This window comes from Pongo abelii, chromosome 6 (assembly GCF_028885655.2).
Source record: "Pongo abelii isolate AG06213 chromosome 6, NHGRI_mPonAbe1-v2.0_pri, whole genome shotgun sequence".
Lineage (NCBI taxonomy): Eukaryota > Metazoa > Chordata > Mammalia > Primates > Hominidae > Pongo > Pongo abelii.
The window spans coordinates 153,100,131-153,124,793 of NC_071991.2; the positions used below are offsets into that span (position 1 = coordinate 153,100,131).

Sequence of the window (24,663 nt, forward strand, 5' to 3'; positions counted from 1 at the left end):
AACACAATCATCTTAAATCTGACATATATATTTTCTCCATTCTTCCCCACTTATTTTTGTGTATGGGTGAATGTTAGAACTTCAATATTTTGAAGAGTCTGTGAATGTGCCCTTACTTGCCAGCATGTGATTATTATAAATAAAGTGAAATAATCTACATTAAGAAGAAAAAAAGCAAAACTCATATATAAACAAGGTGTATGTAAAGTGTAGAAAGGAACTAAACTTTCAATAAAACCTCTAATTCTCCCAATGTCTGTTTTCTAAATATTTATCTTCCTAAAAGCAGTGTGTGAATATTTTAACAGCATAGTGTGTTGCACGTAGTATACACTCAGTAAATAGTTACTGCTTAATGTGCAGTTTCATACCCCCCAACACACACACACACACACACACACACACACACACATGCACACACACAGAGTCACATCTTTAAGACACTGTTTAAACTCTGGAGAGTCTATCACAGCAAAGCTGTTGGGCAAGATCACAAGGAAAAGTATCGCTTTCACAAAGCAGAGTGTGACTGTCATATTCTGGTTGTAAACTGGCTGTCCTTGTATTTTAGATTAGGCACCAGTGCATCTGGAGTCTTCTACAGTACGAACATCTGAAACCATCCCAATGTGTTAAGATGCATGAATTCTCTGTTGCTTCAGTCACTTATGAGAGTTTTTATCATTGTGTTGCTTGAGCTTTCTCTAGCAAAAATTGTTCAGTTTGAAGAAGCTCTCTTCCTTGTTATTGTGGTATTAACTCACTTCAACAGTAGGGCTTTTTGAGTGGGTGCGAGAAGTCTAGTTTGTCTCTAGGATTAATTTATTCTCGGTTTTTAACTTATGAGTGGTTTAGAACATCCATAAATATGTTTCATGAAGAAACATTACCTGAAAGGACTCACCCCGCTTCACTACATAGCAGCTCAATGGTGGCTTGCACCTTTGAGTATCTTTTACACCTTTTACTTCCCATACTGCTGTTCATAGTGGTAAGGACTTAATCAGTGTTTTAAAAATCAAATGCCAATTAAGAATTATCTAATCAGGTTTCATTGTATACTTGCAAAATTGCACCTATCTTAGGGTTATTCTTTCAGCTTGCATTTTCTCAAGGTTGGTGTTAATTTTTATTCCAAGTATAAATATGCAGAAGGAATGAAGAAAGGTAGTTAAGATTATTGAAATTAAGTCAAATTGACAAACTTGGGAGCAGTCTTTCCCCAGGATCTTATTATTCGGGGCGACTACTGCTGGGACTAGTTACTGGAACCCTCTCTAGTCCTCCTGGAGCATCTGAGAGAGGGCCCACGTAGCAGTGGATCTGCGTTTGTCATAGACCACGTCCTTTATGAGGAAAAAATAGGAAAATTAATATTTCAAATATTGTTCATCACATTTTTGCTTCTATCTGAATGCCTACATACATCTCTGAATTGTTTGAAACACTTTAAAAACATTTTCTGTGGGAAGTTGTGATCATGGACATCACACATTTCTACAGTATATCTCCAACATCAAAGGAAAATACCCCAAATGCCTGAATCATCCTGACTACGTCGTCTCACTGTATTCTTTTGCAAGCTTCATTAAAACTGGATTTTAAACAGAAACAACCCAATTATCTACTCAGAGTATAAGCAAAAAAACAAAAACAAAAACAAAAAACTTTACCTGTTCTGTTAATGGGAGATTTGTGTACTTCTTGTTTAATAACTTTTGATGACATGAATATTTATCTACAAATGTGCAGTAGCTGTTATTTTAAGGACTTTGGCACTACATTTGATATAATGGATATAGGTGTATTATATACTTTATTGTAAACAACTGCTGAATGCTAATTGTCTCAAACTTCCACATTGTTTAAAAGTACCCCACTGGCTTTAAATCGTCTTCATATCTACTCACTAATTTCTTCCCAAGGATATCGAAAAAGAATGCACAACTGTGTACTCCATTCTTATAAATGTATTAAGCAAGCATCCAAGATAGGGGACTAGAAGGTCTACACACAGCCAACAGAGCGGAGAGTCAGTGATCACCGCTTTCAACTTTGTATATGATAAATAAAATCCTGCTCATTTTTTCCAGCTTCTGAGTGTGTGTATATGCTTAAGAATTAACTATTATTTTCCACTCTCTGAGCCAGAAAAAAATTTTTTTAAAGAAGTAGATACAGGAATGGAATCTGGAAAAAAAAAATCCAGCATCCCCCCAAACAAACAAGCAAAAAAAACTTTAGAAAGTTCTTACAAAATAAAAATCGCACCTTCTGCTGGTGTAGCAAATACTCAAGCCATGAAGTGAGGGTCTCCTTCCCTGGTCCAGGATGGAAAAATCCTATCTCTCAAAGTTTTTAAAAAGAAAGTGCTTTGGAGTCTTCTAATTCTGAACAAGAATTTTCTCCTTAACAACTGGAAATCAAGAATGTTTGAATTCACTTAACATGTAGAGGAAAGAAAGTACAAAGAGGAAGGCCACAAAGCCCTGTGGTTTCTGTTTATCTGTTTTCTCTCACATGCTGTCGTTTCTGATTCAGCAGAGACGGAGGATCCTGTGTCAGAGCCGTGGATCGCAGAGAGGCAGCGAGGCTCGGTCTGCAAACAAGACCCTGCAAGGCTGAGTGAGAGAGAGAGGGTGTGCGAGCAGCGAGCACATGTTACATCAGACACAGTACCTGATTTTTCACTGCACAGCTTGTCAGCTAGATAGTGTGCCTCCTGGGTGATAAGTGAGAATATTTCATCTTCATACTCTTCTATTATAGTTTCACACTGTAGAAACATAATAACAACATATGTGGATAGACGCACACTGGCGGGGCACTTTGTTAGGAAGGACTTTGCAACAATTTATTAGCTAAACATAGGAAATCATGTAACCAAGGTGGTCCATTTTTATTGGCCCTTTTGGTTTAATACATCATTGCATTGGATTAACCCTCTTCCCAGAATGTTAATTGCATCATTTTCCTGGGGCTTAAGTAAATGATGAGTTGTGTTGGAAGACGTGGGAGCCTGAGGAAGGAACATCTCTTCGCATGTTTCGCTTCCTTAAATTGGAATGGAAGTCATAGGAAGAAATGGGCCTCCCATCTAAGGAGCTGAAAAGTCTAATGGTTTTTAAATTTAAAAAAAAAAAAAAACAACAAGAACAACACAGCTCCTCGAAATGGTTAAACCAGTTTCCTTCTGATTTAACAATAATAATCCATTTTGTGGCTTGAAAGTGTGAAAACAATTAAGACTTCTCAACAATCAAAACAAACGCATCTTCAATTTCACTGTGGAGAACACACTTGACAGTTACTTCGGGAAGTGTCTTTTCATACTATTTAGAGATCCATCCAAAATTTCACTTCACTTAAAAAAAAATACCTGACCTTTCAGAGAAGAGGGTGCTCAAATACGCCCCTGCATTCGAAAATCTTAAATTCTAACTGAAGTATGTTTCTTTGTTAAAGAACTACCAGGTTATACTTTTAGGAGCTGTGAAGTTACCCAGTGGTATTCACTAGAGACTTGTAAATCATTTTCTGAGTTCATGAAGCAAGACTCTAAACATTTTGAATGGCATTTTAAAAGATTTAAATTCGACTCTAATGTGCCTATTTAAAACCTGTGAAATACAAACCCACTTATTCATTGTCATTCTTATTCTGTGGTACTTTTAACCCTGATTATTGCCTTTACTTTCTAATTAAAATAAAATCTTTAAAAATCGGCCAAAGCCCTTATTTCAAGGTTTCAGCAGGCCTGATATTTTGGCCAATGTGTGAACTTAATACATTTTTTAAAACAGGACTGTCCATCACTTTGTCTGATTCAACAGCATTGACTAAAGTGAAATATATTGCAATGTATTTTGCCAAGCATATTCTAGCAAGCCAGAGACTAGCATTCACAAAAAATCAACATTATACTGGAAGGAAATTTGGCATCAGGCCAACTATCATACCTAAGCCTTTGTTTAACTTAGTTTGGGCTAGAATACTTGAATTAACTCAGGATACAGTTCTCCCTCCTCTGTGAAGCCTTAGAAAAAAAGAGATGGTTGCATCACTCTCCCTCTGTCATTTGGCTGTAGATATTTGAAAGCGACATTCGTTTTAATTTGGCTTTTAACCTAGAAACCACAGCCCCTGATTCCTTATGTGGAAACCTGTGAGACACCTTCCTTGCACCAGCACTGACTGAGACCACTCTGGAGTCCCCACATGAGCAAAATGGTTTAAGCAAAATATTGTGCAAAACTGTCTTAAGTCCCCGGGACTTGTGAACACCACCTTCCGTAAAGTATCACTGAAACGTGTTCATTGATCACCACAAATTGCCACAACTCCTTAGGTGTCTCAAAAGTGAAGTTACTAAATGCATGGTGAGCACTTAAGCAGCAAGACAACAAAGTCAGCAGATGACATTTTAATGTGCATTTTGATGTTCCATGTCTTGAAACTCAACCACCACAAGAGTAGAAAACAACAAAAAAGAGTTCCAAAAACACGTTTCTGGATCATACGATTCATCTGCAAGGAAGAGAGCTTACCGCAAATTTCAAAGGTCTGTAAGCATCAGAATAAAAATATAATTTTTTAAATTCTTGGTATATTTTGTCTCCTTTCCTAGGAGCAAATCTCTTGAAAGTTCTCTCCTTCGTCACAGGGTCTTCCTCAAGCTTGTAGTCGTTCATTCGCTCACAGACTTTCTCCAAAAGGTCCGTTAGGAACGCCTCCGACTGGGCTAGGGGGATCTAAGAAGAAAGACAGGGCGAGGAAACTTGTCTTAATGTTAATGTTACTTCAAAGACCTTCCGGCGAGTCCACATGGAAACGCCACACTCTCCATGAATGCAAACGTGTGCCACTTCCCTAGCACAGGCACAGTAGACGGTACCGCAGATTGTTATTACAATGTAACAACGACCTGCTTTACATCATTACGGGGCTAGCGTAGATTCTAGTTTTTTAAAAGTGCATATATTTCAAAGTGGACAGAAAAAAAATACATTCAAACTAGAAACTATACCTCTACATAGAATCATGTTTAGCAATCACTGAGCATGTAGCAAAAAGCATGACGCATAGAAAATGGCAGTTATTATCCATCTACGTGTCAGACGGAGAGGAGAGAGAGAGGAGGGGGAGAGAGACAGAGAGAGGGAGAGAGAAGGAGGGAGAGACAGAGAGAGGGAGGGAGAGAGAGCGCGCGCTCAGCTGGCTTCAGACCCCCTTAGTCGGGGAGAAGTTGGGGAGGCCCAAAGTCTGGCCCTCCCCGGGGCTGCCCTTGGCTGCGCGTCCCCCGCACTGCAGCCGCGCGATGGCCCGGGCTGGGGTGGACGCGGGGCTGGGAGAGGAAGGGGCTCACGGACGGGCGCCCCATCTCCCAGGCGGGCTCCTCGGCTGCTTTCTTTGGGAACAGCTGGTGCACGTCCCCGCGCGCCCCTCTCCCTCCGGAATTCGGCGAGGATTCAGCTGGACCCTTTGGCCACCACCTCCGCCCCGGGCGCGGGTCAAAGAGCACCCCTCGCCCTTGGTAACGGAGACAAAACGTTCGGGGCCGTCTAGACAGGTCAAGGTGCAGGATGCGGCGTCCCCGCGGCTCCTTCCGGAAGGGGGCGTGGAGCCGCCAAGGGCGCCGGACCGCGCCGCAGCCCGCGGCCTTTGCGGGCTTTTTCCCTCTCCACCCTCTGCTGATCAAAGTAGGAAGTTTGCATGACAACCGCAGTGAAAGGGGCTGAATCACAAATGAACTCGATTTCTGCAGTGTTGATATATCCAGCCTCCATTGTCCCCTTTCAGGCGCAGTATGAACCCTTCCGGTGCCAGCGACCGCGCTACATTCACAGGCGCGCTCGGGGCGCACAAAGGGTCTCCGCGCTTCACCGCCATCTGGCCACAAATCTCATCAGCGGCGCGGCGGCGTCCCCTTGAAAGCGCGGGCGGAGGGTGCGCCTGTGTTCTTTAAACCCAAGTTCCATTACAAACCACCCAGCATCGCCACCGGCGCCCCCCCGTTTCAATAAGGAAGCCACTTTGTCAAAACATTCTAAAAGAAACTTGGGAAGAGGACGCGTCAGAGAAATACCGCCGCCGATTAACTATCAGCTGCGCCTCCCCTGTGCACAGGTAACATCCCTGCTTCTCCCCCACGACTCGACTGGAGCTTGATTTTGAGCTGCTCTCAAGGCCCAGACACTCGAATCGGAAGTTAAATAGCTTATGGACTATTTAATAGAATATACCACCACATGTGTCTAATCACTCAAATACCACGCTTTTAAAACTCATGAATGTTTTAATCTCTAAAAATGTCTACAGTCAAAAACTGCAGCCTAAGTGGCTCAAAGTGCACATTTCAAACACAAGTAGCGTTCTACTTACGCTTTAATTATGCCGTTCATTAATTTTCATTGATTAACTTGTAAAACATGCAAAGAATACGTAGATTAACAAACAAAACTGAAAATCTGTTTTATTAATTTACAGAAACAAATAATTAAACACGTATTAATCACTGGAAAAACTATAAAATGCAGAGGCAGATTTTAAAATGTAATTTAATCAAGGCAGATCATTAGCGGAAAGATTATGGAGGTTTTCTTTTTCTGTGATGCATGTATTTTAGGTATTATTTCCTTAGCTGATACATATACAATATATTCATAGTAGTTTCTGGATGTCAACAGAGTAGCATTTTACTTGAAAGTGAAGAGTAGACGCTTTCATTTAAAAATATCTAACTGTAATCAAGAAATTCATTCTCTCTCTCCTTCCCTTCCTCCCTCCCCCACTCTCGTTTCCCATCTGAAAAGTAAACATACTTGATACTTGGGGGGATGGGGACAGAGCCAGGAGGAACAAGGGTCTGATCGCTGGGGGCTTTCAGAAACTTAGGCCTTCCTTCCATTAGAACACCAGATTCCATCCTAATACACCACTTAATTCATGTTGAGTAGAGGCCACCCTGAAAACTAATTTTTCAATTCACAGAACATTGTGAGCTATTTGCAAAAGTTGCTGAGCATATAAGTTTTGAGCAAAATTGTGATGTTTGTGTGTGGAAGGCCTTCCACAACTTACTTCTGTGGGCCATTTGATTTATTTCCTAGGTTGCACCTTTTGGAAACAGTTCCCCCATGTTAAAACTTTCTACCTACCAGTGGATTGTTTTTATTTTGAAAGTGTAATTTGACATGTTTGAATATGCTACTGTTTTGCCTATTTTAACACAAATATGTTATGCCAAGGTACAAACGTGTGAATTTCTACAATTTTGTCAGTCTATGAAGGCTGACTGGCTTTTTGATGTGATTCGCTAGCCCTTTAGAGTAAACATTCTTTAAAAGTAGAAAATGTTTGCTGGCAGCTAGCTCGGAGATACTACCTTACGATGTTCGTTAAAAACAGGAAAGGGAAAACAGCCAGCATGAGACAAGTGGAGTTCATTTTTGCAGAAGATTAAGAAAAATTTTGATCCTGAAATCCCAAAGCGTCAATTTGTTTGAGAAAATATTTAAGAAAAAGATACTTATGCATTACAGCTCTTTATACATTTATTCAAATGTACATGATTAGAGTTTAAAATGATTCTAAGTAGCTGAACTACGTTCAGTACATTTAAAGACTGTTCACAGAATAACTGGGCTTTTTTTCCTCCCTCAAAGTGTTTTGATTATAAGAGGCCAATAAGTATTGGGACAAGTGGAATAAAACGAAGTCTTTCTATACTGTGAAGATTTTGAATAGTACTTGTCAATAAAGCACCTCCTATTGTAATCTTAGGGAGCCTTGCCTCTGCCCTCCAAGGACTGTCTCAGAGATACTAACCTCATTAAAATATGAATGAGAAGGCCTGTGTATCCAGAGAAAACCCACGCACTGGCACAGTTTTCTTATCTGCCATTGCTTTTACATATGGACTTGTTTGGTACAAGTTATAAGTAGAAAAATGATCCATGATAATTTCATTGCTATCTTAGAGTACCCAAGCACTCCAAGTAAATCCTAACTTTTCCCAGATTTTAACCCCCCTTATAACTCTTAATCATACTTCCTAAATGTAGTGCCTATTTCTCCCCCTTTACGTTTCTTCTGACCTTGGGCTTGTTGTGTGAGCAATGGAATGGGGGTGGGGGATACCCATAGCCCTACTTTAGAATGGAAAGAAGTACTTGAAAGTTCTGGCTTTGGCTTCTCTAGAAAACCGGAGCTAGGGAGTTTATTACAGACCGCTATGATAACGCTTTAATAACGGCCAATTACAGCATGCCTCCATGTTTGTTCATTACTGTGTCTCTGTTAATCTTGTAGTAAATTTCTTGCTTGATAGCTGTCACAATCAGCAGGAATACAATTATGTTACAGTAGAAACTGTCGTTGTGGTATATCTGTCTCTCCCATTACAGTCTGACAACCTCCAGTAAATTTCACTCATCTTTATCGTTATTTTGGAGTGTCCCTCAGATATGAAACCAGTACTTAACCTGTTTAGTGACTGATAATTAATTTCACATTGTAGCAAAGATTTTCTTTCTAGAGGTTTAATGTAAAATTTTAATTGCATTGTAGCAATATTGCATCTAGTTTAATCACTAACTTTTCATCCATAAAAATTGAAATCACTGCTGATGTTAGTTAAAAGTCAATATTTAGAAGTGAAAATTCAAAGCTCCTTTACTCTAGGCTACAACAGGGGAAGCATGAATTCAGAAACTCTTGTAAGCTGATGAGATATATAATTAGCTTTTATGTTAATTGACTGCTATGAGTTTGTTGTATGACACTTCTTCATATAATATGCAAATAGCATTGACTGTTTAGTTTTATTAGACAATATAATTAGAAATCTAAAGACTCTCATTTCGATGAGGAATAATAAAGGCTGATACATTTCCAATGTTCTGTATATCAGAATTTAATTGCATCTGGACGTAATAAGAGACGTTTTAGCTAGACATTATTTAGGGAGCCCAAACCACATATAACAGAATTAATAGGAGTGTTTCCAGCCACCGTAAATTCCATATTTAAACAGGTGAATTTGTGGTGTCCACAAGACCTTGGGGGGAAAACACAAATGTTTCAGTACAATTTACCACAAATAATAGTATACTTAATGAAAATAATACCTAAATGTTGCCTGCTATAATTAAAGTGAAATAAGTCATTCTTATTTAAAACAAAATAGTTTGCAAGTAAGTGTTCCTGTTCTTGTTACTCACAGACATTACCAATAACATATATGCTTAGGTTGTTCAAAAAAAAAAAGGTAATGAAATAAGAGCAATGTGATTTTGGGGGGATAATTTTCCAGAATTCATTTTTTTTTAAATGTCTGGAGCTTATTTTCAACTTAACAGTGATCAAACAGAAAAAAAAAGGCATAATGAATCAACATTAATGATCTTTCCAAATGGGGGTCATCTAACAATTTGGTTCTTTATGAAGTTAAAAAACACACTTTCCTTTTATTATTAAATGCAAAATTGGTACTAGCATTTGCTTTCCTATTTTAAAACGTATTCTGCCAGTTTGAAAAATAAACCCTTTAATTTTTGAACATTTTAGGTAGAATGAAAAGAAATAAAATCTGTCACATGAAAAATACCATAAGCTCAACCTCTGTTAAAAAATCTTCTAAGCAAGGACTTTGGGTGCCCAATTCACGCTGCACCTCTCGGCTGTGCCCTCCGGTGGGCACAGCTCAGAGGGCTCCTACTGGTTTCGAAAAACTCCTAAGAGGAGAAAGTGAGAGTACCTAAAAGGGCAGAGGCAACAATATTGCAGCATAAACGGAGCATGATGCGAATTTGTTCATTCGTTCAACAAATATTTACTGAACTCCATCTAATGTCAGACAAATACACTTCTCTAATTCCGACGTTTAAAAAGAGGACCCTTCCGTGATTCTGCATAAAAATTAAAATAAAATTTTTGGGAAGGAACATGTGCCCAGTGGAAGTCCAACAAACATGAATTAGTGATAATATAACCCTTTGTCATCAATTGAGCTAAACACTTAAATGCAATATCTGTTTCCTTATTTTACAGTTTTCTGCCCAACAAAGATCTGCATGTTTCACCGTCTTGTTACTGAGAACATAATAGTTGATGAGTGATGATCTGTTTGGAACCACCTCTGCAAAACGTTTCCCCAGCCTAGAAAACGGGAAAAGTCCTATTTTTGGAATCTGTTGGGGCATTTCCCAACTTGGTCTTCTGAATACTTGCGGGCATACGCAAGACTTCCTTATAAAATGTTAGACGTCTGGCTGGGTGCAGTGGCTCACACCTGTAATCCCAGCACTTTGGAAGGCCGAGACAGGTGGATCACCTGAAGTTGGGAGTTCGAGACCAGCCTGACCAACATGGAGAGACCCCGTCTCTACTAAAAATACAAAATTAGCCAGGTGTGGTGGCGCATACCTGTCATCCCAGCTACTCAGGAGGCTAAGGCGGGAGAATCGCTTGAACCCGGGAGGTGGAGGTTGTGGTGAGCCGAGATCGTGCCATTGCACTCCAGCCTGGGCAACAAGAGCAAAACTCTGTCTCAAAAAATAAAGTAAATTAAAATAAAATAAAATTAAATAAAAAATGTTAGATATCTAAGAGGAAAAGGGACAAATGAACTGGATGATGAGTCAGGAAATTCTGCGTGCTTCATCTCACAGATGTGAAAGCAGCACACACATACTGCACACACGCACACACCACGCCATGCATACAGGCACACAGATGCATGCACACACATGGATTATGCAGAAGGGGCCAGCTGGCTTCTGGAAAGCAAACCAGAAAACATTGTATGGCTTCCGGGGAGGCAGAGACCGCTGCAAGCAGAGGGGCTTTGAGGTTTCCTGACCCTCTGCTCTCCCTGACTTGTGGTCCGTGCACAGGGCCACACCTCAGGAGAGTCCCTGCTCATCTGGCCTCCACACCCTGGTCCCGGTCTCAAGCCCCACGCCCCAGGAACTCTTTCACATCCTAAGAACAGGCCTCAGTGATTAGAACAAGAGGCTGTTCCACCTCCCAGACCACCAGGCCATGTCTGAAGCCACACCTGGAGAGCTGCTGCAGGGTGCTGGGCTCCCGCCACGGGAGACGCCTCACCCACTGAAATAGACACGGTTCACCTCCCCCACCCTAGGGACCCGGGGACCACAGGGTGTCTGTGCATCCCAGATGCCCGACGTGACCCCCTGATGTCCAGTCACAAATCGAGAGGTGTGGAGGGTGGAGGGAGAGACCAGGCTGCCTGGGGAGTCGACTGGGGGAAACGAGGGGATTCGGGGATTTCTCGGAGGTGAGTCTCTCGGCAGGTTTATGCTGCTGACTAGGAATGCTGGGGAAAGGGAGAAGTCGTCTGGAACTGGGTTGAAGTGAGGCTTCTCTGCAGCAGGGAGGGCAGAGCCTCTTTTCAATGAGCATTCATTTTCTGGTTCCCAGGGGCTAGGAAGACAGCTCTTTCTTTAAAAACATTTGTTAATGGAAAAAAGTAATACATCAATTTGATTTCTTAAAAACAAGAACAGAAGGGTAGAGTAAAAACTAAGGCTCATCCCTCCCCCAGACCCCTCAGGCCCCCAGATCTCCTCCCGCGAGAAACATTCCAGGTATGTGTCTACATGTGTGAGCAAATGGATGTGCACGCGTGTGTGTGTGTCCCCTCCTCTTTTACACAGATTAAAGCACGACACGCACCCTGCTCAGCTATTACTCTGTCTTTGTCCCTTGACAGACCTCAGGGCTAAGAGGACTCATTTTGTGTCCAGGATTCGAAGGGAATGGTCCACTGACCATCCACCCAGAGGGCAGTTTCAGGAGGGGTGCTCCCAGGAGTTCTGAACAATGGCAGAATATGGCTAGAACATTTGTGAAAAATCAGTTATGTTGTTTCAGTAACAGTGTTCGAGAAGTTTTTGGATAAAATTTACCTTAACCTATGCCAAAACAACAGTCTCAGTGAGAGAGAATGAGAGTTTTTAACCCCATTTCCCAAGTGAGGACCCCAGGGTTTCGGGGCTGGCCAGTGAGGAGTGGGCTGGCACAGGATGACAGCCAGAGTGGAACCACGGGGACCTCAATAGGAACTCTCAGATGAGGAGACTGAGGTATGACCAGGAGAGGCGGTGTCCCCAAGGAGTCATAAGCTAAGCTGGATGGAAACCCACACAGAAGACTCCGACCCCAGCCTGGGGCACACCCAGTGCCTCCAGAATGCTCGGTCACCCAGTAGGAGCAAGGGTTACCTCAGCTGACCGGGAAGCTGGTGATGGCCCAGCAGGAGTCTACTTCTTAGAGTCACAATGCCTCAGACCCAGTGTGCCATCCCCAGGAATATCCTGGGCCCAGGGTGACACTCGGGCCATTCCCTTGGTCCCGCCTGGCCACCTTCTGTTCCCTCCTGGTGACTCCTCGGCCTCCTAGAACCTCACCAGCCCTCCTGGAAGCCCTTAGGTTGGGCTGAGCTGTCGCGGGCGTTGCCTCTGCTGGCCTAGCAGATGGACTGAAACTGCTGTGATTGGGGTCTCCACCACCCTGGCCTTTAGCTGACACATGGCCGCTGGTCCTTGGGGCATTCTATTTCCTAATCAACTTCTGCAGCAGCTGCTGCATGTGCCATGCCCTCCACAAACGACCAACTAGGGCCATAGCTGTGGGCTGAATCATGTCCCTAAAATCCATATGTTGAAGCCCTAAACCCCGGGACCTCAGAATGAGACTGTATCTGGAGATAGGGCCTTTGAAGAGGGGATTAAGATCAGATCGGGTCATTGGGGTGGTCCCTTTTCAAATCTGGCCAGTGTCCTTGTAGGAAGAGGACATTAGGAAACCGACACACACAGAGGGACGGCCATGTGAGGATGCAGAGGGAAGATGCCGTCTACAAGCCAAGGAGAGGCCTCAGGAAAAACCAGCCCTGAGACACCTTGATCCTAGGCTTCCAGCCTCCAGAGCCGTGCAAGAATGAATTTCCATTGTTAGTGGCTCCTGTCTGTGGGACTTGTTACGCAGCTGCAGCTGTATCCACAGTCACAGCGTGACATCCTCCTGCCTCAAGCTCTGCTAGGTGTAGCCCAAGCCCATGGATCTGAGCATTCACCAAGAACAGGTGACTCCACCTCCAGGAAGCCCGGACACCATGCAGAGGCGGCCAGCGGGTCCATCCCACATGCCAAGCAACACAAAGGTCCCTGCAGGGCTGCACCTGCATGTGCAAAAAACGGTTCATCATCTGAATTTCTCCTGCAACACGGCAAAGTGGGGGCACTGGGCTCGGGGTCTGCCCAAACACCTGAATGCTAGCCTGGCTTCACTTTTATCCACTGGCCATGGGCAGGGACAGCCACACATCTTCTTGTCTTCTAACATCCTCCTCTGTAGAACCAGGGCGATGATATCCGCCTTAATCAAGTAATTGGTTGGAAAATCCTTCAAAGCATTTGATGCGATACAGAAAGGTGCAGTGTTTTTATTTTATCTCTGATAGCCATCATCGTCTTAGATCTTAAACACCTTAAAAGTGGCACGCATTTAAGCAGCACAGTGATTTCTGTCCTCTCCCCTCAGGTGAGGAGCAGGAGGAGGGACACTGTCCTGCATATGACCCAGAACCAAGGCCCACTGGTCCCTTTATGCCAGTGGGCATTGAAGAGCTTTCCCGTGAAGCTCTCTCTGCTGAAACCGTTCTCCTCCCATCCTCTCAGGATCTGGGAGCTGCCAGGAGGGGTGGCCAGATCCCCAGTGCTCAAAGTGTAGTCCTTGGACCAGCAGCATGGCTTCCGTGGGAGCTCATCAGTCATGCAGAGTCCCAGGTGATTTGTGTGCACAGCCAAGTGTGGGCAGTGCTGGTTTAGGAAGATGAGGAGGAGGAAGAGGAAGATGGTGGCTACCTGCTGACTGTTTTATATTCTGCTTTTGTGCTTTATCTGGAAAGCATGCAGCAGAGATCAGAGGAAGGGCCATTTGGTCCAGAGAGACCCTGATTCACAGGCTTGTCCTGCTACACACAATGTTGGGATGAGCTGAAGAAGATGCCTCTGTTCTCAGACCCAAAAGGCACAAAGACGGCACCCTTGGTAGAGCCAGGCACTACCAGTGTCTTGAGTGCTGAATTTAGTAAGACACCATATTGTGCATTCGAAAGCAATTAGAGCTCTAGAATGGACCTTTCACTGGCACTCAAAGAGAACCAAGGAAGCAGAGAAGGATGATAAATGGCATCTTAGCGGTTCCTGGCACCCGTCTTAAGAGTAAGAACTTTTACTGTATTACAGGGCTGGACATTTTCTCAAAATGGTTTAGATCCTTCGTGTCATTATTTTCTCTGCTGCATTTCTGGTCTTCTGCAGCACACTCCCCAGGTGGGTGAGTGGTGTCCGGGGTCTCACCCTGCAGGTCTGGGTTCCAGTACTCAGGAACGGGCAGCCTGTGTGGTGGAAGGCTCCCTCACGCAGGCACATGCCAACCGGACTATCCAGGAAGAAATGCCGGGAAGAAAAAGGGGTCATGTTTTCTCTGATCCACCAAATTCAGGTCATTCTAGAGCCAAATCCAATTCCAGTTTAGAAGCGGGTTTCAACGCTTAACACACCGCATCTTCTTCTGGCTCCAAAATTTTTTGTCTAAGAAATACCAAGTTTTGAATAGGCTGTGACCAGACATGTCATCACTTCAGGTGGAGAGAGGGCAAGTCATCAGAGAACACCTGCAGTGTTTGAAGAGGCCACCACACCCCAGGAGCCGGGGAAGGGGTGACCTGTGTCTTTCTGCTTGCCTAGCACTTCCTGGATCCCAGGTCCATACCACCTTTGCCAGACTGGAAAGAACGGATGCAGGCTGGGGGTGGTGGCTCATGCCTGTAATCCTTCACTAGAGAGGGCAAGACAGGAGGATCCCTTGATCTCTTGTTTGAGACCAGCCTAAGCAACACAGTGAGAGCTCGTCTCTACAAAAAATAAACAAAATTAGCTGGGCATGGTGGCAAGCACCTTTGGTCCCAGCTACTTGGGAGGCTGAAGTGGGAGAATCACCTGAACCCAGGAGGTCAAGGCTGTAGTGGACCAACATCGCACCACTGCACTCCAGCCTGGGTGATGGAGGAAGACCCTGTCTCAAAAATAAATAAATAAATAAATAAGAAAGAAAGACGAAAAATGGGTGCAAAGTGTAAAGAACAGATTGAATCCAAATCTGACCTGTTATCAGTGGCAAAAAAAAGACTATTAATAAGTTAATATTGTTCTGGTTAAATAAAATCTTTTGTCTTGTTTGCGTATTTACTCAAGTAATGAAATTCAAACCTGAAGGGAAACAATGAACTCACAATCTTAGCATCCTGACAAATCAAAGTGTCTCTTTCCAGCCTTCATCCACATGTAGCTCTAATTCTCTATCCTCCACCCCACATATTCACACTGAATTCAGACGTTTCCGTGGTATTACACAGCCTCCATATCCACAGTTAGTGGTAACAGAGTGCTCAATAAGAATTCATAGCTCCTGTCATAGTTCCTTGACTTTGGGACATTTGGGGTATTGACAACATTTTAAAAATGATCAATAACTCTGCTGTGAGGATTTCTGTATCACTTTTTCCTGTAGAATTATTTTTGCGGAACATATTCCTAAGTTTGGGGTAACTAGGTCGCCATAGGTATACATTCCCATATGCTCACATTTCTGGTCGAGGAACGGAAGAGTGATCAGCTAAGACAGAGACACCTATAAAATAGGCTGCAAGCCGAATCACACTGTGAATTTCTGTAATGGTCTCCCCTCTCGAAAGAGGAATAGGCAGCTCATTGCTTGGGATTCCTCTGAAACCTCTGGCTCTTGTTTATCCTCTCCACTTGGAGGCGAGAGCCCATGGTAGAAGGACAGATAGTGTGAGCTTCATTGTGCCGGCCAAGAGGACCCACACGCAGTCCCAGGGCATTTCTTAGTGCCTGCTGGGAGTGGCCACCAGTTGTCTCTTTTTCTTTTTCTTTTTCCTTCTTTCTTTTTTTTTTTTTTTTTTTTGAGACAGAGTTTCACTCTTGTCACCCAGGCTGGAATGTAATGGCACGATCTTGGCTCACTGCAACCTCTGCCTCCCCAGTTCAAGTGTTTCTCATGCCTCAGCCTCCCGAGTAGCTGGGATTACAGCAGTTGTCTCTTTTAAGTCCTTCATGTCATTTGTTTCCATTTTGGCCCCTGCTTATTTTTTAAAAAGTAGATAGATGTGAGATAATTTTGTTCCATTTGAACAAAACTTTTTCACTATTTAAAAATTAATAATCTCGATATTACCTTAAATCTCTTCCCTCTTGACACTGTGCATTTGGTTATCTTTATACTTTATGTTATATATCTTTATGTTATATATCTTTATACTTTATGTTATATATCTTTATGTTAGTTAATACCCAGATCTTGAAAGAGGGTTATGTTTCTAAATTTGGGGTATGAAACATTCCCCTTTGACCGGGCGCGGGGGCTCATGCCTATAATCCCAGCACTTGGGGAGGCCGAGGTAGGCGGATCACTTGAGGTCAGGAGTTCAATATGAGCCTGGCCAACATGGCAAAATCCCATCTCCATTAAAAATATAAAAATTAGCCCGGCATGGTGGCACACGTCTGTAATCCCAGCTACTCACAAGGCTGAGGCATGAGAATGAAAAAAGAAGGAAGGAAAGAAGGAAGGAAGGAAGGAAGGCAGGCAGGCAGGCAGGCAGGCAGGCTCGCTCCCCTCCCCTCGGAAGCTCCTGAAGAGAAGAAATCTTAGTCCCATATTCTTCCAGGCCCAAGAATCCTTGGCTGTGGGTGGAGCGAGCCTTCCAGGAAAGTCGCCGATGAGGCTCTGTGATTGCAGAGATCACATGCATTCCGTAAACTCCACCCAGGAGCTCTGTGCGAAGGACTGACATGAACAAAAACAAGTGGTGTTTCTAATGGGCAGGACCAGGTTTCTTTACATGCAGGGGACCCAAGAATGACAGACAAAGAACATCCCCAGAGTAGAAAGTCTAGTGCATGCCATGAAGCCAAACGCTGAGATCCCCTTGCTTGCTCATGGCCCCTGAGCATCCCCTCTGCACAAGGGTCCTGCTGGACATGAAGATACAGCAGTGGACAAAGTGAAGGGGTCCCTGTCCTCCTAGCACTTGTGGTCTGGGTCTGAAATCAACAGGCGGCAGCCTCCCTTTTATACAGAGTCCCTGGGCCACCGCCTTGTTTATGTACAGCCCATGAGCTGTGATTGGTTTTTACATTTATAAAGGATTGAAAAAAGGTCAAAAGAATAATATTTAATGACACAGGAAAATGATGTGAAATTCAAATTTCAGTGTCCATACATAAAGTTTCGTGGGACACAGCTGCGCCCACATTTGCATACTGTCCCCAGCTGAGCAGAGTGGTGGCAGGGGCCTGGCACCCGGCACCCTGAGCTATGGACTGTGTTTACAGAAGACGCTTGCCAGCTTCCAGCATGCCAGCCTCACATCAGGGGCCTTGCATCTGCAGTTTGCAACCTGTGCCCTGCCCTGTGGCTGACGTCATCCTACCTCTGCAAAGGCAGGTCCCCAACCAAATCATCTTCCTTTCTCTGGAGGCCAACAGCACTTTCCTCCTAGTGGGTACAACCGAGGTTCCTCTAGACATGTTGAACACACACGTGCACACATGTGCCCACGTGCATCCACACACACAGCTGCAGCACAAAGTGGAGGGTCGGGCTGTGCTCACCCAGGTGCTGCATCTTCTACCTGTTGGCATTGACTGAGGATGCCTTCTGGGCCAGGAGCCATGAATGGGGCTTTGCACATATAGAGGTGCAGTCCTCTGACAGCCTGGCGGGGTGGGTATCGCTACCGCATGTTGTAGGCCAAGAAACCGAGGCCCTGAGACACACTTCAAAGTGGGGGAGGCCCAGGGTGTGACTGACACGTCAGGACATGTCTCTGCCCATGCCACCATGTGGTGCACACTCTGTAAGTGCCTGTTGACCTGGTTTCTTCCTGGCCTAAGGTGGGTGGGCGGTAGCCATGTCAGGGTGTCCCTGCTGGGGGCTTCCATCCCTGCTCCAGTTCCGACCCTGAGGTTGGCGGCCCACCCCACTTCACAGAGGAGGAAATGCAGCCTTCGAGAGGGTGAGTCTCTTGCTCAAGGTCACAAAACCAGGTTAGATGCTGAAGCCGGAAGATAAACCACGTCTATTTGGAGCCGAAGCCTTTCTCTGAGTGTCAGGGCCACAGGGGGTGAGCACCTCGTCTTCACGGAGGTGCTGGGATACCTCCGCAGTCCTCGTAAGAGCCACTGTACCTGTCTACACCACCATGCACACTCCTCTGGTTGCTTCTTACAGCACACCAGTCACGCATAGCACCAGGCAGGTGCCCCCAAATGGGTTCTAGAACAATCAGTGTCACGGAACTCAGCCTCCCCTCTCTTTTTCCAAGACAACCAATGCATCACTTTCCTGCCGAACATTCTACGGAAAGAACCATTCGAAAACAGCCAGACTCAAAGCCGAAGCACATTAAATCCAGCCTCCCTCTATGGGAGCCGCACAGTGCCCACTGTGTCTTCTGGCTCCTTTTGTCCTGGGGGAAAAACACTGCAATCCTCTAAACACATCCCATTATCCTCCATTCTTTACCCGATTTGTGGATTCAAACAATTCTTATTCAGTGGAATAAGGAGCAATTAACAGGACTAGGGATTTATTAAGGATAAGTCATGCCAGACAGTTTTGACAGCTTGTTTTGAGTGTGACAGAATTACAAAATCCGAGGCTAGATGCATTATGTATTTAGACTTTTGTGCAGCATCTAATACCAGGCTTGTGAAATTATTCTTGCCAAATGGTCTGAACCCGCCTGGATGAGAACAGTCTCATGTACCGGAAACTGACTCAAAGATCAGAGACAAAGGATAAATGACATTCAGCCATGCACCCAGATGGGGGTCGGCGTGGCAGAGGTAGGGAGTGGTGTTTCACGAGGGGCTGCAAAGGTCAATGTTAGGGTTTGTTTCCTGTAACATCTTCATTATTATCTGGAGGGAAGGGCACACTGCCGGCCACCAGGGCTGTGTGGGACGGTGGGAAGCTCCAGCCTCTGGGAGCTGATGCTCACCCTGCAGCTGCTCAGCAGTGACCGAACACGAAGAGGCCACAGAGGCACTGGAGCAACACGGGGGCTGGGTCGGTGCCCCCAACACCCCCGCCACCCAAGAACAACCCACAGAAGGCAGGCAGGGACAAAGCCCATCAGCCTCATGGACTTGGATAGTGGGGAGGGCCCCAGGGTCCCCCAGTCATAAAGCCTCAGTGGGTTGGGCTGTGTCCCCCAAAGACACACTCAAGTCCTAACCCCAGTACCTGTGAATGTGACCTTATTCAGAAAAAGGGTCTTCGCAGATAGACTCAGTTAGGATGAGATCATATTAGGATAGGATGGGTACTAATCCCATGTGACCGATTCCTTACAAGAAGAGACCCAGACCACATGGGGGAGAAAGGCCGTGGGACTACAGAGGCAGAGGCTGGGGTGATAGGTCTCTAATCCTAGGAGCACCAAGGGTTGCCACCACCACCAGAAGCTAGAAAGAGCCATGGACTAGATTTTCCCTCTGAGCCTCCAAGAAAAATATGAGCCTACCAACACCATGGTCCTGGACTTCTGGCCTTTGACCTGTGAGGGAATCATTTCTGCGTAAGACACCTGGATTGTAGTGCTTAGTTATGGAAGCCGGAGGTGCTAATGGAAGTCTGATTTCAGAAGTGAAGAATTAATAATGGAGTCCAATGGCCCCCGCTTCTGCCTCGAGGCTGGAGGTGGGGTGGTAAACTCAGGCACTGCGCAAGCCACACCTGCCAAAGGGTAGCTTCATTTTCCCTCCAAGATACGAATGACAAAAGAATAACTTTCCTCTAAGGCGGGGGTCCTCAACCCCCAGGACTTGGACCAGTACCAGTCTGCAGGCTGTCAGGAACCAGGCCGCACAGCAGGAGGTGAACAGCAGGCCGGTGAGCGAAGCTTCATCTGTATTTATAGCTGCTCCCCATTGTTCACATTACTGCCTGAGCTCCACCTGCTGTCAGATCAGCAGCGGCATTAGATTCTCATACGAGCACAAACCCTATTGTGAACGGCATATGCAAGGGATCTAGGTTGTGGGCTCCCAATGAGAATCTAATGCCTGATGATCTGTCACTGTCTCCAATCACCCCTGAGATGGGACCATCTAGTTGTAGGAAAACAAGCTCAGGGCTCCCACTGATTCTACATTACAGTGAGTTGTATAATTATTTCTTTATATATTACAATGTAATAATAGAAATAAAATGCACAATAAATATAATGTGCTTGAATCATCCCCAAACCATCTCCCCCTCCCTCCCTGGTCATTGGAAAAATTGTCATCCATGAAACCGATCCCTGGTGCCATAAATGTTGGGGACTGCTGCTCTAAGGGGCCTGAGGGAAGACTCATAAAGGTTAGGGACCACTGTTCTAAGGGGCCCGAGGGAAGATTCAGGTCTATTAGGTGGTGGCTAGCACAACCCTCAGCACCTGGCAGCACAGCTGCACCTGTTGTTTGTATTTATGAAATGGAACACACATGCCATCAGCACCTGGTGAATTACCCCTAACGCCATGCTATGCTACTATCATCTTTCTCTCTCTCTCAGTACTTCACACCCTCAGATGATGGCTATTTTTGTCTGTTCAGGAATATTGAATCGCCTGTTTATTTCTTCTCCCTGAGGATAGTATAGCATTTCATCTTTCTTTCTTTTTTTTTTTTATTTTTTGAAACAGAGTTTCACTCTTTGTTGCCCAGACTGGAGTGCAATGGTACAATCTCAGCTCACTGCAACCTCCGCCTCCTGGGTTCAAGCTATTCTCCTGCCTCAGCCTCCCGAGTAGCTGGGATTACAGGCATGCGCCATCACACCTGGTTAATTTTGTATTTTTAGTTTCTCCATGTCGGTCAGGCTGGTCTCAAACTCCCGACCTCAGGTGATCCACCTGCCTCGGCCTCCCAAAGTGCTGGGATTACAGGCGTGAGCCACCACACCCGGCTCATCTTTCTTTATTTCCAAATTCTAAATGCAATGTTTCCCCATCTTAAACAGAATATTTGGTTGATCAGAACATTGCGCTTCTGCTCATGTAATATATTCTGCTACAGATTTTCAAATTTGTTCCAGCCAGTACCGGTAGGACCACAGACTCCATCTCAGGCCCACACCCAACAGGGCTTAGTATACTGCAAAACTACTGTCTGGATAAACAGGGCTTCCTAGACCCCAAAGCCACACTATTTGTGTCTTATCTATGAAACACCAATTCTGATCTTGTGGACTCTTTTTATATCATGCTAGTCTTGATCAGCTAAAACCTGACATCCCAGACACAACGTCATTAAATTAAATACCCAGTAGGTGAACAGGTGCCTAACATCAAATTAAATACCCAGTATGTGAGCAGGTGCCTAACTCCTCTGTTTTTCTTGATATTGTATCACTTTCCTAGAGTCTTCACAAAATATCAGAAATAGTCCCCAACTCCTCATAGAATTAACATGACATAGCTATTATCAATTACTTATTCTTTCATTTTCCAGACATTGAAAACCTATTATGAGCAAAATCTCATGCTAGGGAATGGGGGTACAAGATTAAAAATGTAATTAAGGATAGAAATGTGTTACAGTACATACACAGCTAGAATAAAATGCAGAATTTAACAAATATCCTAAAAAATGCTATAAAAATACTTTTGATGTTCAGAAGGTGTGAGAGAATATCTGATATCTTAATTTTCCACAAATTCATCTTTGTAAAAAAGTGACAAAGTGTCATTCCAACTCAGTGTCGGGGGAGCAAGGCTTATTTGATACACGGCACTGGTAAACGCCATGATGTTCACCCAGAAAACACTCTCCATATCGACTCCACAAGTAGACAGAAAAGAAAAGCATGCAGTAATGGAAGAAAATTCAGAAAGCGATTTGTGTAACAAAGGGCTGGCAGGGGACATTCTCAAACAAGACGGGGTGCCCAATGCCTTCGTGGACGGGGAGGTGTCCATGGGGGAGAGGAGCTACCGCACACAGATCACAGCCAGAGGAGGCACGCATCAGGCGGGACAGGGAGAGTTACTAGCCCCACATTCACAATGGCATAAAAGACAAACCACCCAGTAGAATACTGGGCAAAGGCTACAAATACACACCTCGAAATAAGAAATCCAAATAGCATGCTGGTGGAAAGATGCTTAACTGCACTGGTAGTCAATGAAAGGGGAATGAAGGCAATAGCGAAATACCATCTTTCACTGGTTAGATTACCAAAATTAAAAGAATGCTATTATCCAGCACTGGCAAAATGCAAGAAAGCAGCCTCTGTCATCCACTGCTGGCTGGAATATCCATACTGCAGCCTTCAGAGAAGCAGTCCAACAACATGGGTTCGGGTTAAAATGTTCCTACCTTTTGACCCCTGCCTTTCAAGAATCTGTCCTGGAGAAATCCAATCAACAATACCTAAGGATGCATCACCATGAAGGCTGCAGTGTCGCTGTGTGGTGGCAAAACACCAGGAACAATATGTGTCCATCTGTAGAATGGTCTTCTTAACTGGAAAACATCCATATCCTAGGCAGCCATGCTTTTCTTTTCTTTTTTCTTTCTTTTTTTTTTTTTTTTTTTTGAGACGGAGTCTTGCTCTGCTGCCCAGGCTGGAGTGCATTGGCATGATCTCAGCTCACTGCAACCTCTACCTCACAGGTTCAAGCGATGCTCCTGCCTCAGCCTCCCAAATAGCTGGGACTACAGGCACCTGTCACCATGCCCAGCTAATTTTTGTATTTTTAGTAGGGACGGGGTTTCACTATTATTTTAAAATGTCGAAGCCAAAAACCTGCACAGCTGCTGCCTGGTGTCTGAGCAAGTGTAGTGTTGGCAAGGGCAAGGCTCTTGACTTCGATGGGAATGGAATGGGGTCGGGAGGTAGACATGCGTCTTTTCTCTTATCTCTTGCTAAAATCATCATGTGTTACTTTGATAATTAATTTTTTTTTTCTTTTGAGGCAAGGTCTCACTGTCACCCAGGCTGGAGTACAGTGGTGCAATCACACAGCTCATTGCAGCCTCGTCCTCTTGGGCTTAGATGATCCTCCCTCCTCAGCCTCCTGAGTAGCTGGGACCACAAGTACACGCCACCACACCCTGCTAATATATATATTTTTTTTTTGTATTTTTTGTAGAGACAGGATCTCCCTGTGTTGCCCAGGCTGGTCTCAAAATCCTGAGTTCTAGCCATCCTCCCATCTTGGTCCCCCAAAGTGCTAGGATTACAGGGGTGAGCCACGGCAGCTGGCCTTAACATTTTTCACAAAGAAATATTTGAAAACGCACATAGAGTCATGAGACATGTGAGTATTTGGCCTACCTGATTTGCACAGGGCCTGGAGAGCCACACACAGGGGTCCCGGCCACTGCTGGGCCAGTGCAGGGATCTCCAGGAGCCTCTCCTGAGGCGTGGCCCTGGTGGCCCCGAAGGAGTTCAGGCTCCTTCCCCAAACCTTCAGGCAGCTTGAGAGCTCCTTTGCTAAATAGATGAGCTTACTAGTGGGCCTCAGAAACGCCCTCAAATATTAGAAATGACCATTAGTCCTGCATTTTCTTAGAGAAGGGACAGCAGAGCTCTCCAGAACACACACGCCCAGTCTCCATGTGGCTGGAGAGGGCTCCTTTCCTCTGATGTTTTCAGAAAGTTCAGGAAAAAGGACATGAGAAGGGCCCAAAGAGCCTAATTAACTTTGACTTGACTTCAACAATGGACAGGAGAATAAGACCCCTTTTAATATAAAATTAAAATCTCTCCACCGGAGCCTTATGCTCGCCAGCGCTTTCTTTCATTGCTTTAAATTGGTCTTCTCGGCTGTGTAGGACTCTGGCGGGTGGGCCCAGGAGCCCAGACTCGCCCGTTCTTGGGCAAGTGTGTTCACATAGCTCTGACAATGCCAGCTCTCGGTCATTGTCACTCTTCCTTCTCTGTCCCAGGTTAAGCTACGCCATGGGGGGATCAGCTGCTGCCAACGTGGAGGCCAAGCTGGGATCACTTCTTCATTCTAACTGGAGAGAAGGGAAGTTAAGAGTCCAGCAGAGGGTGGGTGGGTAGACAGTGGCACTCAGAAATGTCAGCTGGACCCCTGGCCCCGCATAGGCAGGACAGCAAGGCTGTGGCTCTCCAGGGCCAGCTGAAGAACAGGACACTGTCTCTGCTGCCACAAAGCGTCAGAGACTCCCATCTTATTTGAAGCACGGCCGTCTAGGTCTTCCTGAACTTCCCTGTTCTGTTAGAGACCTGGTTATAGACAAGGCTTCTCTACCTAAGAAAAAACAACTTTGGGCCGGGTGCGGTGGCTCATGCCTGTAATCCCAGCACTTTGGGAGGCCAAGGTGGGCAGATCACAAGGTCAGGAGATCAAGACCATCCTGGCTAAGATGGTGAAACCCTGTCTCTACTAAAAATACAAAAAAATTGCCAGGCATGGTGGCGGGCACCTGTGGTCCCAGCTTCTCAGGAGGCTGAGGCAGGAGAATGGAGTGAATGCAGGAGGCGGAGCTTGCAGTGAGCAGAGAGAGCACCACTGCACTCCAGCCT

At 45.0% G+C, this 24,663-nt stretch overlaps 1 protein-coding gene across 10 annotated transcripts in view; it reads right to left on the bottom strand.

Annotated features, from left to right (window-relative positions):
• CNPY1 (canopy FGF signaling regulator 1) overlaps window positions 1–24,663 on the bottom strand; it is a 38,411-nt gene that overhangs the window by 8,899 nt on the left and 4,849 nt on the right. For 2 of the 10 annotated variants that reach the window (XM_054560055.2, XM_054560061.2), the window contains exons 1-3: window positions 5,366–5,675; window positions 4,548–4,751; window positions 2,680–2,776 (exon numbers count right to left, since the gene is read on the bottom strand). In XM_054560055.2, coding sequence (XP_054416030.1) covers window positions 2,680–2,776; window positions 4,548–4,751; window positions 5,366–5,380 — 316 coding nt within the window. In that variant the 5' untranslated portion in view covers window positions 5,381–5,675. Of the gene's footprint in view, window positions 1–2,679; window positions 2,777–4,547; window positions 4,752–5,026; window positions 5,118–5,365; window positions 5,676–5,720; window positions 5,886–10,425; window positions 10,545–18,305; window positions 18,394–24,663 lie in introns of those variants that run through there. The other 8 variants (XM_054560059.2, XM_054560053.2, XM_054560054.2 and 5 more) reach the window with 8 other exon arrangements.